General features: G+C 48.8%; 2 protein-coding genes across 8 annotated transcripts in view; both read left to right on the top strand.

Annotated features, from left to right (window-relative positions):
• The window catches only part of ATP6V0E2 (ATPase H+ transporting V0 subunit e2), a 5,232-nt gene extending 3,017 nt beyond the window's left edge, over window positions 1–2,215 (top strand). The window contains exons 3-4 of the mRNA XM_012806464.2: window positions 1,160–1,276; window positions 1,677–2,215. Coding sequence (XP_012661918.1) covers window positions 1,160–1,253 — 94 coding nt within the window. The 3' untranslated portion in view covers window positions 1,254–1,276; window positions 1,677–2,215. The remainder of the gene's footprint in view (window positions 1–1,159; window positions 1,277–1,676) is intronic.
• An 11,063-nt stretch (window positions 2,216–13,278) lies between these two features.
• Window positions 13,279–18,836, top strand: part of LRRC61 (leucine rich repeat containing 61) — a 20,130-nt gene continuing 14,572 nt past the window's right edge. For 6 of the 7 annotated variants that reach the window (XM_023514468.1, XM_023514465.1, XM_023514469.1 and 3 more), the window contains exon 1: window positions 13,279–13,558. The gene's annotated coding sequence lies outside the window, so the exon portion shown is untranslated. The remainder of the gene's footprint in view (window positions 13,559–18,836) is intronic. The other variant, XM_023514466.1, reaches the window with a different exon arrangement.

The following is an 18,836-nucleotide window of genomic DNA, read 5'->3' as shown; positions in this document are numbered from 1 at the left end:
TCAAAAAAAAAAATAATAATAATAATTAGATGTTAACTTAAATACAGGAGGACATGTGGTTTTTTCAAAATATTCCCTGGACAGAATATAAAGCCCATTCTCTACAGCTGTTTGTCATTTAGGGCTTGGCAGAATGTCCTTCTCTGCCCCACGTAGGGCCTCAGAGGGCCTTGGATTTGATGGCTTAGAGACCAGGACACAGGGGATTGTGGCTGGGAGGCTGGGGAGAAGAGGCATGTATAAGATGTGAGAAAATTACAAATACGGTATCAACATATGGGAAGTAGAAAGCAGGCTGCAGATTAGATGCATACAGGAAGAAAGGTAAGACCATTTGAAGAAAATATCCACCTAGAAATTATATTTACAAAGCGTGAACTCAGAGCTCAAGCCAGTGTAAAGCAGGTGAGGATTCTGACAGCTTCCTGTGTGTTAGGCCATCTGTAGGCTGCTGTAGGGAGTCAAAGGTGAAAAAGACAGATCTCTGTAGAAAGCAGTGTTGGTCTGGTCACAGGAGGTGTTCCAAGTCAGGCACTTTCAGAGTCTTTAGGGTTCTATTCCTGTGGCAAATGAAGTTGGAATGTTTGTCATGGATGACATGGCTAGACAGCCACCCAGATATCCAGCAGCTGATGCCAGGTACTGGTCAGGTCTCCAGGCAGCTCCCAAGCCTGAAGATCAGGTGGGCAGGAGGCCCCCTGCTCCCTAGCTCCTCTCAGCTTGGCCTTGTTTCTTTCCAGGCTCCTAGGAAGAGGTGATTCTGCTGTGGCTTCCCTTAAACCCACCCTATTCTGCCCCCTGGGATGTGATAACTTAGGAACCTGGACTAGAGATATCTGAGGGGATAACTGGAAGCCACTCCTCTTCCCTAATCCCAGGGTCCAGGCCCCACTCAGATATTTTATAAATATACTAAAAATCAAATCAAACCAAAACCAAAATGTATGAGTACCAGACTGAGCCCTTCTGCTTGCTGGAGTGTGGATGGTTCCATGTGACCCTTCTTCACTCCCAGGAGCCCAGCCCCGCCATCTGCTGGGTCAGTTGCATCCACCTTGAGAGAAAACAAAAGAGTGTGACCAAGGCCTCCCCTCCCTGTGTGCCCACGGCAAGGCTCCTTCTGTGCCCAAGCTCACCCCTACCTTGCTGTCCCTGGCAGCTGGCTCATTGCCATCCTGGCTCAGCTGAATCCCCTGTTTGGGCCGCAGCTGAAGAACGAAACCATCTGGTACGTGCGCTTCCTGTGGGAATGACTTGCTGCTGACTCTGGCCCCAGGTACTTGGAGCTCTGTGGGTGGGGAGGGAGGGAGAGCCAGGGCTGTGGTTAGAGTCCTTGTTTGGAGTCAGGTGTTGAAAAATAAAAGCAGGGGCCTGAGCACTGACTCCCTGCATGGCCCTGTGCTGGCCATCAGGGATGAGCTGGGGACTGTAGCCCCATTTTCCTTGTCCTCACAGTGCTTCTTCCCAGGACACATCTGACTGTGGCCTCGTATGGGATTGCTGGGCCATTGAGGGGTGGTGGGTGATACAGAATCTGTTCTGAGCGAACTGAGAGAGTTGAGGGTAAGCTGAGTGACCAGGGCAGGGGCAGGGATGTGGATGCTCTCAGGGAGGGGGTGGTAGGGATGGAGTCTCCATAGTGAGGGAGTGACCCTTTAATGTGATGTGCTTTTCAGGTATCCCAGCTCTCTGGATGACCCTGGCTCAACTATACCTGATGGCCCCTTTATCCCTCCCCTTTCCTCACAGCTATGTCCTAGTCCTCCTCTGGCCAGCTCCCTCCTGCTGGCAGCCTGTGATCCACACCTATAGGGCCTGCCTATTCTACAGAGGGGGAAGTGCCACCTTCCCAGCCAGTCCAGGCCCTCTGGGAAAGCCTTGAGTGCAGAATGGGGCTAGAACTGGGGATAGCCTCTTAAATTCCTACTGCTCCAGAATTTTCCCTCCCTCATAAGTAGGGCCTGGCTAAGGACCTGGGACAGGTGAGATCTTTCTTTTACAAATGGTGCAGAAGCCAGGACTCAACACAGCCCAAGGGAGGACATATGTCCTTCTAAAGAAGGGACATCCATCCCAGGGTGCTTCAAGCCAGGTGGGGAGTCAGGTACCTAGGTCACTATCTTTGCTACATTTTAAAGAGCAACTTGTTATTTGGGTCAAGATTGAAACCTGGATGTTTAGCATCCTTTGTAGTTATAAAGTCACTTACATTGGCTTGCTGGGAGAGTTGTGTCTTAGAATATTCTGTCCTCCTTCCCCCTCTCTGTTCCCCTCTCTGTAGATGGTGCCCTCCCCCCATCCTGAGCATCTGAGCACAGTGGCCATCCCCTATGAGGCCTAGGCTCTGCAGATTTCAAAGTCAGAGTCTCTGACAGCAGGTCTGAGTGCCTGGAGCTGGGTAAGGGGTGGTGCAGCACCAATGACCCTGAGAGCACTGGACCAAGCCTCTGCAATGAGTGCACCCGTTGCTGTGCTGGGGACAGTGGGACACAGAGTGTGCTGGTAAGGCTGGGCAGCAGGATAGACAGGGTCAGAGCAGAGGGATCCTTGGGAGTCCCTGCCCTGCCTTCAGTCCTCAAAGAGGGTGAGCTGAGACATTAGACACTTGCCAGCACAGTCAGGTGGGAACTCACCCACCTTGTCTGGTCCCCAGCTGATGGACTGTCCTGTCTGTCAGGGAAGAGAAGCCACCTCGCTTACTTGTTGACTATTTATTTGGCCTCCCTTCCCAGTCAGTGGGAGGTGTTTGGCATAGCAGTAGAATGAGTTGTGTCCCACCATTTGGGGCTGGCCAGTGGCTCAGGGCTCCAGCTGGGCCCCACTAAACCCCCTTCACACTCACTTCCCCTCCTGACCTCGGGCCTTCTGTGAAACAAGGCTTTTGCCTGTGACTTGTACTGGGCATCTGATTCATGTCTAATAAACAGTGATGATGGATAGAGCATTGCGTGGTGGCAAAACCCTGGCCTCTGCCAGCTTGCTGGCTTCTCCATCCTCCACCCTATGGCCAGATTCCCATTTCTTCCTTTGGGGGATTTGGAGAGCGGAAAGGGCGCTGGCAACTGCTGCCTTGGAGCTGCAATCCTGGGAGACTGACACTGAGGACTGCGTTTTCCTGATACCAGGAGGAAGACATGAGTCCTGCTGACTGCTGCACTCAGCCCAGACCAGGCCTGGGAGGGGGAGAGGAGGATGGAGGCTTGTTCAAGTAGAGCTGTGACCACCACCCTTCTGAGCCTTGTATGGCAGCATGCAGGCCCCTGGGACTCTGCAGCAGAGCAGGGCCCAGTGTGGCCTCATCACTGAGGGCCAGGATCTGTCTTCTCAGTGTCCTGCATGGAGCAGGGATTTAGGCAAGGGTAGCTGGGCACCCTAAGGGCAGGACCAGGTGTCGGGAAGGCTGAAAGAAGTTCCCTAGGAATAGGAGGATGGGGTAGGGGGTACCTAGGAGAGAGCCAGACCCCTGAGAGCCCAGAAGCATTTGACCTTGGACTGATCTGAAGGGCAGTGGGTGCCTCCAGAGGGTTTTAAAGGAGAGGCATGACCTGAGCCATTTTGATTTCTGGAACCATCTCTATAGGTTGCACAATGGAGGGGACCTGGGTGGGGCTGTTGTTAGGGACTCAGGTAGAAGTCTGTTGCCTGGGGAAAGGGAGGGAGAGGGCACCTGCAGGCAGGTGGCCCAGAGAGAGGATGCTCCTCCCTGTCTAGCTGGGGCAACTCTGAGCAAAGCAGGAGATGCAGGAGACGGATGTGACCAGCTGAGGTTTTCTTCCATTTCCTGCTGAGTGTCCAGGGCCAGTGAATATTAGATGGGTGTGTTGGAAGGTCTAGAAAAAGATGAGGTTTGAGTGGGAGCCATCGGTATAAGATAACTAAGATCTTTGAGGAGTCTTTAGGGGATTCAGAGGAGTCCCAGAGTTGATGGGGTGGACAGATGGAGTCAGACCCATGGAAGCTGCTGGGAAGGGTCAGGAGGCAGGAAGAGAACCAAGTGAGTATAAGTCCAGAGTATCACAGACCCACATTCCCCTACACCCCGAAGAAGTCAAGATCAGTTGGCAGCTTTGGTGATGGGCGGTGAAGTCAGACTGCAGTACTCTGAGAGTGAAACAGAGATAGTGGACAGGGTGGACCCCATGGCCCTCTGAAGCAGGGCCCAGAGAAAAGACAAGAAACTAAACAAGGAGGTACTATCTCGGGGCATTTACCCGGGCCCCCCTGGGTCAGCCCTGGGCCTGGGGACCATTCTTCCATCTCTGGCCACGGTAACTCTGAAGCCAGGCCCAGCCTGCTGCATGGCCACCACTGGGGCTTTGGGTCTGGGATGCTGAAGATCCCTGTTGTCCCACAGTTAGAGTTGGGGGGCAGGGAGTAGGGTAGTGTATCCCCTTTTTGGTCTCCATTCTCTGGGTTCTTGGCCTCTATGATTTGGATTATTGGTGTCTTTGGACACTCTCCTGGCATATGAGTGTCCCTCCCTGAGTTCTCACTGAGCAGCCTGGGGGCGGGAGGACTCATACTCACCCAGGCTGCACAGGGCAGGCTGCTCTTTCCCAAGCAGGGTAGCCTCTCCCACCTGTCCTTTCTTCCTGTGCAGCCATTTCAGGGAGAGAGGTCTGCTCCCCCTCGCTCAGTGGCTGGACTCGCTCACTCTTAGAGGCTTTTCCTCCATACCCAGAGCTGGAACCTGTAGGATGAGCAGGTTTTGTCAAACATAAACAAAGCTGGATGTTCGTTAAAGCCGTGAAAACAGATTTTATTCAGTAACTACTGACAGTAGGGAAAAGAGCTGAGCTCACACAGATGAGTGTGGAGGGGACAGGAGTTGGGGGGAGAGGGCAATTGGGAACACAGGTGCAAAAAAATTGCATAGGGTGGGTCAGTGTTGATGTGGCCAGGCCAGTGTGTGTGCCTGGCGGTGATGGAAGTTAGAGTTCTAACTCCACAGGGACTGGGAGACAGAGGCCTCATCCTTCCTGGTGATGTTTCCAAGGACTGTCCTTCAGGTCCAGGAGAAAGGCACTCACTACTTGGAGGTGAGACATTTGTGTATCTCGAAGGGACAGATGGTTTACAAGTCCAAGCCTTTTCTTTTCTTTCTTTTTTTTTTTTTTTTTTTTTTTTGAGAGAGTATCAAGCTGTTGTCCTGAGTTGAGTGCCATGGCATCATAACTCACAGGAACCTCTAACTCTTGCACTCAAGAGTTTTTCTTAGTAGAGATGGAGTCTTGCTTTTGCTCAGGCTGGTCTCAAACTCGTGAGCTCAAGCAATCCACCTACCTTGGCCTCCCAGAATGCTAGGATTACAGGTGTGAGTGCTGGCCCCAAGCCTTTTCTAGTAAATGCTCCAAGAAGTGGGGAAGAGTAGTTATGAGGTTTATCATCAGGTGCTATTGAGAACAAACAGTAAATTATTTTGACAGCCTTGAACTTTTTCAGACAGGAACTCAAAAGGGGGCCCGATGGTTCCAGGGATATGGCCTTGAGCTGCCAGAAGCCATGCCAGGGTTGGTCCAGGGGTTCAGGGCTTTGGACACAGTCATTATAGATGGAGACTTCTTTTATAGTTCTCTGTTTCAAACACACACACCCCCACCTTCAGCTCCCAATGCGGGAAGCACATCATTAAATGGTGGGCTCCGACACAGGTGCTCAGAGGACCTGCATGAAGCAAAAGGTATCCATAAATGGGCAGGGGCTAGAAGCAGGGTGCCCCTGAAACATAATGAGTGTCAGAGTGGGAACCAGCCTTGGAGACCACCCTGGGACAGAGCACAAGCCCACTGAGAAAAGCAAAGGTAGGTGAGGAACACAAAGCAGCACACAGAGTGTGGCCGACAGGGCAGAGTCTACATGCAGGATTGAAGCCTCCAGAGGACTGTGTCCAGTTCATGCAACACCAGTGGGAATGTATGGTGCCAGTGTTGAAAACGGCATCCTTAGAGCTTTGGCTTTGAGCTGGAAAGAGCAATAATTCTCCTGACAAAACTAGTGTCTGTATGAACCATCCTTCGGGGATATTTAATAGTAACAATGGCTAGTGCTTATTGAGCAGTTACTAGGTGCCAAGTGCTGCCAAGTGACAAAGTGGAGGTAACCTGTCAACTTCGTGCCACTCTGATCCCAGGCTTCCCAAACAGTCTTTGACTTTTTCCTACCCCAACACTCCTGAGAGATCTGGCACATTCCAATCTATAACAGGGATAGACACCTACCATCCCAGATTCTCAGTGGGGAGAGGCCACAGGGAGGTGCTATTTCTGCTGACCACATGGTCACCTCTCCCTGCTCAAGCCCCCAAAGCATAGTCCTTGGTTAATTTTGGTTGTTTTGAACAGAAATAAGATAATTTCTGGAAATGTGAGGAGCCTAATAATCTCCTTACCTGTGTGCCTCAGGTAACCTGTTTACAAACCTTAGGGTTTCCAGGAATGAAATCAGTTGGCAGCCACCGCAGTTTTGCTTGACTTGTAAAAACCAAAAAGTGAGGGCAGGGTGGCACCTGTGGCTCAAAGGAGTAAGGCGCTGGCCCCATATGCCAGGTCTGTCTCAACAGAGTACCCTGAGCAGAGCCAGACCAAGACTTTGGTGTGAAATATTGTCTAGGTATAACAGAATTACCTGGAATGCTTGAAAATGCAGGTTCCAGGCTTGGTGCCTGTGGCTCAAGTGGCTAAGGCACCAGCCACATACACCTAAGGTGGCGGGTTCGAATCCAGCCCTGGCCTGCCAAACAACAATGATGGCTGCAACCAAAAAATAGCCAGGCGTTGTGGCAGGCACCTGTGGTCCCAGCTACTTGGGAGGCTGAGACAGGAGACTTGCTTGAGCCCAGGAGTTGGAGGTTGCTGTGAGCTGTGATGCCACAGCACTCTACCCAGGGGTACAGCTTGAGGCTCTGTCTCAAAAAAAAAAAATGCAGGTTCCAGGTCTCATGTAACACTCTGTAGGGTTAGAATCTCACAGGTGGGCTTCTAGACTTTATATTTGAAACCATCTCCCAAGAGTTCTGGGGCTAGCTGAAGGCCCTCTAGGAGAGGGTTTCCAGCTTTGGCATTATTGATAGGTTGAGATAAATCTTTGGGGTTTGGGGGCCACTTCCCTGTCCAGCAGTAGTCCCACTTTCTCCCCAGATTCTAGAAGGATTCTTCCCTCTGCATTTTGGCTAGCATAGCTGTAAATAGCCCCCCCCCAGCCCCTACCTTTGGGGACCACCACTCTAGAACCCCAGCCCCTCAGGGGATTGCCAACCTTGGGTGTCAAGCAGAGCCCCCTGCAGAGGAGGATGGGAAGTGCCCATCAAAGCTGTGTCCTGCTCTCCAGGAGCCTCTCATGCACTTTCCCTGCAGGACCTGGCGCTTCTGGGTCTGAGACCTCACCCAGCAGGTTTCCAAGGTCATCCAGGTGGGTATTGGTCCCAGCACCTGGGGTCATCAACAGGCTGATGTTCCCCAGAGGCCAGGGGAGGAGGAGCTCTGGCATGCCCCAGTCCTACCCAACCTGACCTCATTGGGGACATCTCCCTGCAAGGGACAGAGGTCAGCTTGGGATGGATATTCTCAGAAACCCTGGGACCCCACCTTCGCTCCCTCACTGCAGGATTGAGATCCTCTCTAATGCAGTCCGGGTCTTCCTCCCTAATGAAAGGTCAGCGTTTGTCCCCTGGGACAGCAACTCTTCACCCTCTCATTCTGTGTCTCACACAGCAGGAGCCGGGACTCTGAATGGTTGTGATGCCAGTGGCAATGTCCTTGCCCTGATCCACAATCAGCAGGTTCTGCAAACACATTTCTCTCTTTTATTCCCCTGCCCAGCCTCCCAGGAGCAGTTCACCTTCACTGGCAGCTCAGCCTCGAGGTTGAGCATAGTCTAGAACTCCCCTCCACTGATCAGCTGAGTGAAGGTTCCTTCTTTACCTTTAGTGTAATAACAGTAGTGACACCTGGGGTGGTTCCTATGAACTGAGCTCATGGGTTAAGGCACCTCGCTAACCAGTAAATGCTAGCTATTAATTGCATTATCTTTGCACATTAACGATTTTTTTTTTTTTTTTGAGACAGGGTCTCACTTTGTCACCCTTTGGTAGAGTGCCCTGGCGTCACATCTCATAGCAATCTCAAACTCTTGGGCTCAAGCAATTCTCTTGCCTTAGCCTCCCAAGTAGCTGGGACTACAGATGCCTGCCACAATGCTCAGCTCTACATGGAGACTTTTGATTTCTACATACTAATGTTAAATCTAGCCACCTTACTGAATTCTTTTATTTGTAATAGTTTTTGTCAGTTAATTATCTTATGGTCCCCAATTATCCAGTCAAACTACTTGCCAAAATGATAATTTTACCTCTTCTTTTCTAGTTTATCAGCTTCCAATTTCTCCCTTTTACCTAGTTGTGTTGGCTGAGACCATTAGAACACTATTAAATGATAATGGTAATGGTATATACTTGACTTCAACAGGAATATATTTCATGTTTTCCATGTAAGTATTATACTACCTTTGAGGAAGAGATGGGCATATTTTATCATATTAAAGAACTATGCAACTACATCTATTTCTATTATGAATTTTTATCCAGAATGGATGTTGAGTTTTGTCAAATGTCTTTCAGCAGCTATAAAAATGGATTATGACTTTTCTTCTTAATCTGTGACTGCCAACAACACATCTTCCATTTACTGGCTCATAGCAATGAGGAAGAATGTAAACCAAGAGAAACTATGGGGGGTTGCTCTTTTGCGTGGTTTGAATAATGTTATTGTTTTGTCTGTGTTTAGCCATGATTATGGAATGGTCTTGTCTCTGCCAAAAACGCCAGGGATTGCTGGGAGCACCAGAAGCCAAGAGGAAAATACTAAACACATTCTCCCCTAGAGACTTGCTAACACCTTAATTTCAGACTTCTACCCTCCAGAACCAGGAGACAAAAATTTCTGTTGTTTTAAGCTACTTGGTTTGTGGTACTTTGTTATGGTAACCCTTGGACACGAATACAGGTATCAGCTACAAAATGAATGTATTAGGGCTTGGTACCTGTGGCTCAAGTGGCTAAGTGCCAGCCACATATACCAGAGCTGGCGGGTTCAAATCCATCCTGGGCCCGCCAAACAACAATGACAACTGCAACCAAAAAACAGGCGGGCACTGTGGTGGGCACCTGTGGGCCCAACTACTTGGGAGGCTGAGGCAAGAGAATTGCTTAAGCCCAGAAGTTTGAGGTTGCTGTGAGCTATGATGCCATAGCACTCTACCCAGGGGGATAGCTTGAGGCGCTGTCTTAAAAAAAAAAAGAGAATGTATTAGTTTTTCAAGATCCTTTTTGGAGGCTTGTGACCCAAATTAGTGCTTTCCAATTAGTGTTTTTCAAACACAGATTAGTGTTTTTCAAAGGTGTCTGTGCATCACAGGATTCTGCTGCATCTCACTCCCTGGGGTCTTATTTTAAAAGTCATTTCCTGGGCTCCTTTCAGACCCACAGGATGGGTTTGGGCCCTGTATTCTGCATTTTGAACAAGTTCCCCAGGTTCTTCTGTATTTTAAACCACTTGCTGAAGTGAAAGATCTCTAGATTGCAGACAAAGCTCTCTGAAGGATTAATCCTCATCTGGTCTACTATTAAATTCCCTATGCCTTGGCTTCACTTGTCACTTAGGAATAATGATGCTTCTTTGTCCTACCTCACACAATTATTGTAAGCAAAAAGTGATAAGTTCTTTTGTAAAGTTTAGTAGTTTTCTTTTTTTCAGTTTTTGGCCAGGGTTGGGTTTGAACCCGCAACTTCTGGCATATGGGACCACTGCCCTACCCCTTTGAGCCACAGGCACTGCCCCCAAAGTTTAGTAGTTTTAATACTTGTGAAAATCTATTACTGTTTCACTTTTTGGACAAAGACATTTCCAGGGAGGGAGTTAAAGCATATACACTAGTAGGGAAAGCCCTGGCACCAGTCCAACTCCAATACTCATTCACTATACAGCATTTGTAAAATTGGGGCTGTGGGATAGATTTCTAAGAAACAGTCCAGCTGGGGCAGTGCCTTTGGCTCAGTGGGTAGGGTGCTGGCCCCATATACCAAGGGTGGTGGGCTCAAACATGGCCCTAGCCAAACTGCAACAAAAAAATAGCCAGGCGTTCTGGTGGGCACCTGTAGTCCCAGCTACTCGGGAGGCAGAGGCAAAAGAATTGCCTAAGCTCAGGAGTTGGAGGTTGCTGTGAGCTGTGACGCCACAGCACTCTACCAAGGGCAACAAAGTAAGATTCTGTCTCAAAAAAAAAAAAAGTCCAGCTCTCACATTCCACAAGGCTGTGAAATAATCCAAGAGTTAGAGCAGGCTAACAAATTCAGATGCCTTTGCTTTGGGGAGACAGGGCAAGGTAAAGCACCTTATCCATCCAATTATTTTGCATTTTAAAACACTGTTTGAGAGAGCTGGCCTCTCCCCTTCCTTGAGACAGAATCCACAGACAACGTAGCTCTTTCCTACCTTCAGTCACCTCTGCAAATGAGGTAGCTGGATCTGGAAGCTCTGGGGATAGGGGTCCATCTATTTATCCTTTTGTAAAACACCTACCAAAACAAAATGACTTTAGAAGCACCCTCCCCAAACTTGGCTTGGCTGTAATGACGAGTTGTGTACACCCAGAAAGATTAGAGTGAAATAACCTTGGGGTTATGAAAAAATAAACTTGGACCCACTCAGATGCTAATAATTGGTGATTTATTCTCACCCGCGCAGGGGGCCGTTATTCTGAGACAAGCAGCCCTGAAGTGCAGGGTTTTTTGTCTTTTATTCCTTTTTTTCTCTGCTAGCTTAAGCGAGTATGGGGGGAGGGACAAGGAACGTTGCCATTGGCAGGGTTACAGCTTAGTTGTCGATGGATACGTTTCATATCACAATGGTTATGATAATTGATTAATGGATACATCTTAAATCACAATGGTTATGGTTATACAACAGTAATTAATCAAGCCTCGGTGAGTTTTCCACCATTGTTCATCTACTGAGAACTTGGGGGATTTGTGAAACTTGGGACTTTCTGTGCCTCTTTGAATTCTGGAGAGCATGGGAACATAGCTGGAAAGGCCCTTAGGGCGGAGGAGCAAGGGAACAGGAGAGGGCAGGATGTTGCCCACAGGGTGGGGGAGTGTGAGAAGGCTGGGGGAGAGGGGGACAGGAGTTTCCAACAAGAGTTTCCTACAGTTCTTCCTCTCCTAATCCATCTCTGACTGAAATTTTGAAACACCTCTTTTTAGAGTGCTTCTCCATTAACAAAGTGACCAGCTCTAAGCCCTGGTAACAACACAACTTTAAAATCATTTGTGGCTTGGGCTGTGCCTGTGGCTCAAAGGAGTAAGGCACTGGCCCCATATGCCATAGGTGGTGGGTTCATAACCCAGCCCTGGCCAAAAACCACAAAAAAAAAAAAAAAATCATTTGTGGCTTTGCAGGGAGAGAAGGCTCTTTCCTTGTTTGAATTAGGCTCCTCTGAGTCCTCTTTTTGATTATGCCCTGAACTTGGGCTCTGTGCTTGGCTTAATAGTTTTAGTGAAAATCCTGCTGAGTCAGTTCAGTATAAATCCCCCTATCCTCGGTATCTGGCCTGTATTCAACTAGAATCTTCCTAGCCTTTAAATTTAGTGTTTAGATCAGTGTTATCTCCATCCACTGATCCCTCACCCTGCTCCTTAGCTGTAAATCTCCACCTGTCCTTGTTTTTGATATTGAGCTAGATCCCTTTCCACTACTGCACCTCCCTCCCCCATTACAGCCAACTCCTTTTTTTGAGACATTCTCACTTTTTCACCCTGGTAGGATGCTGTGGTGTCACAGCTCACGACAACCTCAAACTTGCATTCAAGCAATTCTCTTGCCTCAGCCTTCCAGGTAGTGGGGACTACAGGAGTCCCCCACAATGCCTAGAGACAAGGTCTGGCTCTGGTTCAGGCTGGTCCCTGTGAGCTCAGGCAATCCACCTGCCTTGGCCTCCCACAGTGCTAGAATTACAGGTGTGAGCCACCCCATGTCCGACAGCAACTCTCTTGAGTAAAGACTGCCTTACTGTCTTTAACAGGTGTTTGAATAATTTTTAACACTAGTCCCATTTCCTACTTTAACATGTCAAATCTGTTTTCTTGTCTGTATAATGGAGATTAATGATAACTTTGATGAAAACGTAAAGATAAAATCACTATTCTTGGGTAAGGAGTTCCAGTTTTTTTGTTTCTTTGAGACAGAGCCTCAAGTTGTCACCCTGGGTAGGGTGCTGTGGCATCACAGCCTACAGCAACCTCCAACTCCTGGGCTTAAGCAATTCTTTTGCCTCAGCCTCCCAAGTAGCTGGGACTACAGGCGCCCACCACAACGCCGGGCTACTTTTTGGTTGTAGTTGTCATTGTTGTTTGGCAGGCCAGGGCTGGATTCGAACCCACCAGCTCTGGTTTATGTGGCTGGCGCCCTAGCCACTTGAGCTACAGGCGCTGAGCCAGGAGTCCCAGTTTTATTTGAAGCTCTTCTATTAGGCTGGCCTGGCATTAATTTGCTGGAAACAGAGGGGGCACCTTTGCAGAGAATAGGAGGAAGGGCACCATAGGACGCGGAGACCACCCCTGGGAAGAATAGGGAAGACTGCCTCCAGCCTAAGTCCTTGAACTTGGCTGACTCAGAGGTAAAAAGCTCAGGGTATCCAGCAAGACAGAAGTTGCCCACTATGGTGCCCATGTGGGGGCAACGTGGGAGAAAAGAGGCGTTCTGTGCTCTGCCCGGGGAAAGAACGCTGTTTCTTTGGCTCCTGGACAATTTGCAGTCTGTGGAGGCGGCAGGACACCCCAGTGAACACAGCGTGGACGTCCCCTGGGCGTCACTGGGCAGTGGGTGCTTGTCCCTGGAGACAACCTGAGTGGGTTTCTTGAAATGATGAGTGACCCTTTTAGCTGTGGAGACCACCAATATATGGATCCTTGTTTTTTGTGGCCTCTTCCATTGAGCGCGGGCCAGTGCAGACAGTCAGACGCACTCAGCTGAGTTCCCGGGTTGGAAGGGACCTTGGGGACCGCTTGGAGGGGAGGAAATCTAAGCTATCATTCGCCCAGAGCTACCACCACAAACATGTATTAAATTCCAGCGTGCAGGTGCTTTCTTTAAGGTCCTACCATCACACTATCCCCAACTTCCCAACTTCAAGCGCCCGGCTCGGAGGCGGGGCAGAGCGTCCCGACCCCACTCCTTCCGGCAGCGGCGCCCGCGCCTGCGCACTGGGGCGGCCGCCGGCTGGAAGACGGTACCACCTGCCGGGCAGGGGATGCGCTCGAAGACTCTCCCTCCCGGAGGTGTTGCTCCCGGAAGTGGCCTCTTGAAAGCTCAGGATCCCGGAGCCACTTGCCAGCGGCTGGTGAGTTCCTGGATCTTCGAGCCTGCGGCGCGTGGTGGGCGCGGGGCAGCTGGCCAGCGGGGGCCGGAGGTGCTCTTTACCCGCTGAAGAGGCGCCGGTGGCTGCCCGGCTTAGCGGCTTGGCCAGCGCGGTCTCCGCGGGCGGCTGGTCCAACCTGCCGCCCGAGGTAAGCCGGGGAGCAGGCGCTGCGGTCCCCTCCCCACAGTTCTAGCAGCCCTAGTGGCCCGCTCCTAGGCTGGTGGCCTTCTCTCCCCAGTGCCCCTTCTCCTAGAACACACGAACGAGTCCAGAATCTTTTGGAATAGCCAGCCCTTATCATGCTCTCTTTCAAGAGCTGCCGTGAAATACCGTGACAGACATTAAACTCACTTTAGCCCGCAAGCAGTCCATGAGGTGGGTGCTGTCACTGTACCTGTGGTATAGACGAGGACACTGGGGCGTGTGGCAGCGCGATCACAGCCTATGGGCAGCACAGCCAGGCTGTAAAGCCGTAGAGACCGGCCCTGGTGTCAGACCCTAACCTCCCAGAAAAGCACAACGGGTTCTGCTGTTGTGTCGTTTTAAACAGATCTTGTTTTAGATCACTTTTGTGCAGTGTGAAATCTAATGATCCATTATTATTATGTAAAGCTTCTCTCTTGGGTTCTAGTTCTTATAAGTAACCAAACATGCACATGGGACAAAACCCACAAATACATGGTGGCTTGTCCTTTCCACAAGTGCATTGCTTCCCTCCTTTTCCTTGACACCCACTGTTTAGTTTCCTCACATGTGGGATCCAGGCATGAGACACCCAGGGCTTGAGGACCCAGCAAGTGCTCAAAATCCTCTGCGGGGTGGGTGGAATAGACACTGCCTCCCCCCGTGCAGGTGGCCTGGGCAGAGTGAGGACTGAGGAAGGCCTGGCACAATTATGGAAGGCCCGGGTGGAGTGAGGCACGAGAGAGGGAGGAGTGGCCCCTTTCCTTCTGGGCATGAGGAGGAACAAGGGTGGGTAAGAGCGATGGGAAGGAGGCCTTGGATTTATTGAGCCTTACCCCGGCTACTCAGTCACTCAGCTCAGTCACTCAGCCACTCATGGTGGCTGCACTGGTGTGCTGTGAGAGGATCTCAGATGTGCCATGGAAATTTTTAAAGATAATTAATTAAATTAGTTCCAAAAGAAGTTCAAAGCACAGTGAGTATATTTGTTTTTTTTACTTTTTTTTGATAAATATAATTGAAGGGTGCCAACGAAAGTTTAACTATAGATGCAAGTGTGCCATGAGATAAAAAAGGTTGAAAAACACTGCTCTAGTGTGACAAGCCCATTTCCAACTTGTCTTCTGTCCTGAACCTTGAGTGGCAATTGGGCACAGTGCTTGGAGGCTTGGTGGTGGTTCCTAGTAGATATCTGATGAATTTTCTTTCCTAATTTTTTTGTTTGTTTTTTGAGTCAGAGTCTCACTGTGTCACTCAGGGTGAAGTGCTGTGGTGTCATAGCTCACAGTAACCTCAAACTTTTGGGCTCAAGTGATTGATTCTCTTGCCTCAGCCTCCCGAGTAGCTGGGACTACGGGTGCCCACCATGACACCCGGCTAGTTTATCTATTTTTTTTTTTTTTTTTTTTTTTAGAGACAGAGTCTCACTTTGTCGCCCTCTATAGAGTGCTGTGGGGTCACAGCTTACAGCAACCTCCAGCTCTGCGATTAGGCTTAGGCGATTCTCTTGCCTCAGCTTCCCGAGTATTTGGGACTACAGGCACCCACCACAATGCCTGAGTATTGTTTTGTTGCACTTTGGCTGGGGCTGGGTTCCAACCTGCCACCCTTGGTATATTGGGCCGGCACTCTACTTACTGAGCCACAGGCGCCACCCAAGTTTGTCTATTTTTAGTAGAGATGGGGTCTTGCTTTTGCTCAGGGTAGTCTTAGACTCCCTTGTTCTCCCCAACCTTACTTCTCTTTGGGTCATCATTTTCTGCCCTTTCTGCCTCTGAGTCATCTTTGAGATCTCATCCTCTACCCTTCTGAACTGTTGGTGTTACCTGGGCAGCCACCCTGCCCCCTCTCCTCCCTTTGGTGTTTTCCTCAGTTTCTGTGGTAACTTGCCGAAGATTTGTTCCGAAAGAACCTCAAACTACCTGTGTGAGTAAATAGGCTCACTAGGAGTCACTCTAGCCCAGGCAGCCTCAAACTACAGCCCGCGGGCCACATGCAGCCCTCCTCAGACATTTATCTGACCCGCTGGGCGTTTTTGCCGCCACTGCCTGTCCTGCTTAGCAGCTGACTCATCCCGGGGCCCACAGCCAGCCCTCCAATGGTCTGAGGGACAGTGAACTGGCCCCCCGTTTAAAAAGTTTGAGGACCCCTGTTAGCCCTTCTTCCTTCATATCCATGCATGGATATTCCTTCAGTATAATCTATCTACCAGCCCTCCACACTGTCCCCTCCACCTCTCTGCCCCTACCCTGCCCTGGCCCTCTTCGCCTGTTATTTCCCAGTGCTTGCCTGCCTCCTATGTGGCCTCACTGTGTACCTTCCAGACTGTAGCCGGAGTGATCTGCTGCATGGCAGCCTTGCCTCAGCTTGGCCACCCTTCGAGTCTCATCTTGCTGTGGTTATGATCCTCCGGTGTGTGTTGGTCACCTGTAGTGATATGAGTCACAAGTAGCTTCTTGTTGAGTACTGGAGTTCATGGATGATTTTAAAATTTGCATTTTAGATTCATTTTGATTTGGATCTGGCTGTCAACAATGTCAGCCTTACTGTCATCTTGATGATGTGCCCCAGTAGAAGAAAACATGGTGGCATTACTTTGTACCAGTGACTGTGGGAGACTTTGATCTACCCAACAGGTCTGTCAGGCGTTAAAGATACTGCAGCAATACCCTAAGGTAAATACTCCTTATAAGACAAAAATCTAAACTCTTCGACATAATAGATTGTTCCCACAGGCTCCTCAAGCCCTTCTGCCTAATAGCACCATACCCCACTTACCCTTACTTTAGTATGACAGGCCCATTTCCACATAGTTGCCTCATCCTGAGCCTTGAACATCAATAGGGCAGTTACTTGTATCTTCAGGGCATAGTGCTGCTTCATATTAGATGGATAATGAATGTTTTGTTAAATGAATGGATCAAGAATATCTGCTAATATTCCAATTAACAGGCTAATTGGGAAACAGAACAGGACTGGTGCCTTGGGGTAAACTGAAACAGGACTGGATACAGGTTTGAGGCTGTGATATAGGCCACAGTCCTGAAAGGTCTTGCCTTTTTCTATACCATTGTTGGGTTTTATGCCCTGTTTTGTGTCCTCATCATGGTGATAGAGCTACAAACTGCTTCTGGAGGCCTGGATGTTAACACTCTGGGTTGCAGTTTTGTTAATCATGAAATAAGAACTGAGGAAAATCTCTTCCAGGTCTGACATCTCAGGTTGTCATTTGCTTTAATTTAGTCCTTCCATAACTATCATTGCACATGGGCCTTCATTTGTTAGATTTGGGGTGGGTGACTAAACTCTTGCAAGGTATGCTTGACACTGTTGCCTCTTAACCTTTCTGAGACTGTCTTGGCTGGACTCGCTTGAGGCAACCCTGCCACATCTGCTGATCCATTCATATCACTCAGTGTCAGAATGGGTAGGTTTTCTTTCTTTCTTTCTTTTTTTTTTTTTTTGACATAGTCTCAAGCTGTTGCCCTGGGTAGAGTATCATGGCGTCACAGCTCACAGCAACCTCCAACTCTTGGGCTTAAGCAGTCCTCTTACCTAGATTTTCAATTTTTTTTTCCTTGATAGTTTTAGTACCAGAAAGATTCTATTGATTCATTGATTAATCATATTTCCCAGGCAAAGGAGAAGGGAATGGAAAAGAATCAGCATGTATGTTATAAAATGATTAGCTGTCTGGGCAATGTGACTCATGCCTGTAATCTTAGCACTATGGGAGGCTGAGGCAAGTGGGTTGCTTGAGGTCAGGAGTTCGAGACCAGCCTGAGCAAGAGTGAGACCCCATCTCTACTAAAAATAGAAAAACTTGCCAGGTGTAGTGGTGGGCACCTATAGTCTCAGCTATTTGGGAGGCTGAGGCAAGAGGATGACATGAGCCCAAGAGTTTGAGTTGATGTAAACTGCTATGTCATGTCACTCTAGCCTGGAGCAACAGTGTGAGACTCTGTTTCCAAAAAAAAAAAAAAAAGATTAAAAATGATTAGAAAAATTAGAATGAAGTGTTTGGTGCAGCAAAATCAACCATCCCGTAGACACACCCTATCACCAGGGTGTCTACTGCAGGTTAGGAATGAGCATCAGGGATCAGGGAAAAAGCAGACAGGTACAGGCTTTCCTACCCTCCCTCCCTGCCCATAAATTTAAGATTTCACACAAAGCCTTGGTTTCTAGCAGTAAACATAGTGTATGTTTGTCTATCTCCTTATTCATCTTGTGTCCTCTTTGACCTAAGTTTCTCACACCTGCATAAAAGTTCCTGCGTGACTTGGATGTAAATTCATGTTCCTTCGCTTGGTGTCCTGATCTCACTTTATACGTGGAAGGCCCCCAGTTGCTTCTCTCTACTTTAGGATTACAGATTAAGTAGTTTGATCCATCCAAATACAGCCGTGTCTGAAGTGTTTGCCATGAATCACATTGAGGAATTGGTCTTGACTTAAGATATTGAGGACAAAGAGTGTTCTTGAGTTCTTCAACATATTTGCATAAATTGTTCAAGAATTATGGAGATAGCCCAGGCATTACATATGTGTCTATGTGGATGTGAAGAGGAGAATTAAGAGGTAGAGGTAGGAGTCAGATTTTAGGACAGAAGATCTGGTATAAAATAGGAAATTAGAGGTGAACACAAAGGATGGTTCAAGATTCCCACTTCAGGAAGAGAGCCCCCCAAACTAATATTTCAGATCCTTTTGCCTGGTTTTTTTTGAGACAGAGCCTCACTTTATCACCCATGGTAGAGTGCTATGGCATCACATCTCACAGCAACCTCCAGGTCTTGGGTTTAGGGGATTCTCTTGCCTTAGCCTCCTGAGCAGCTGGGACTACAGGCGCCCACCACAACGCCCAGCTATATGGTACAGAATCTTAAGTCAAAGATACTTTGGCCATGTTTCTCTCAATACAAAGAGTTTGTATATAAACTGTGAAAGAACATGCAGGAAGACCAACACATTATGTTTACACAAACCAGGCCACCCAGCAGTCACCAACTGAGAGACCTAGTGAAGTAACCACTAGAGGGAAGACAGCATCTGGGGGAGACAGGAATCCAGGCACAGATGCTATAGACACTACCTACCACATACTACCCAATGGTACCGTTGTGTTTGCCCCATTTCAGCATACGGAAGGAGGTTTGCGGGGATCTCATGGCATTCAAACAACCCCTTTTTTTCCTTTAGCCACTGTGACATTAGTAATCACTGCTTTTTTTTTTTTTTTTT

This window comes from Otolemur garnettii, unplaced genomic scaffold (genome assembly GCF_000181295.1).
Source record: "Otolemur garnettii isolate 467f Iridium unplaced genomic scaffold, OtoGar3 scaffold00053, whole genome shotgun sequence".
NCBI classification, from domain to species: Eukaryota; Metazoa; Chordata; class Mammalia; order Primates; family Galagidae; genus Otolemur; species Otolemur garnettii.
The sequence above is the reverse complement of the archived record's forward strand: the minus strand, read 5'-3'. Positions and strand labels throughout refer to the sequence as shown.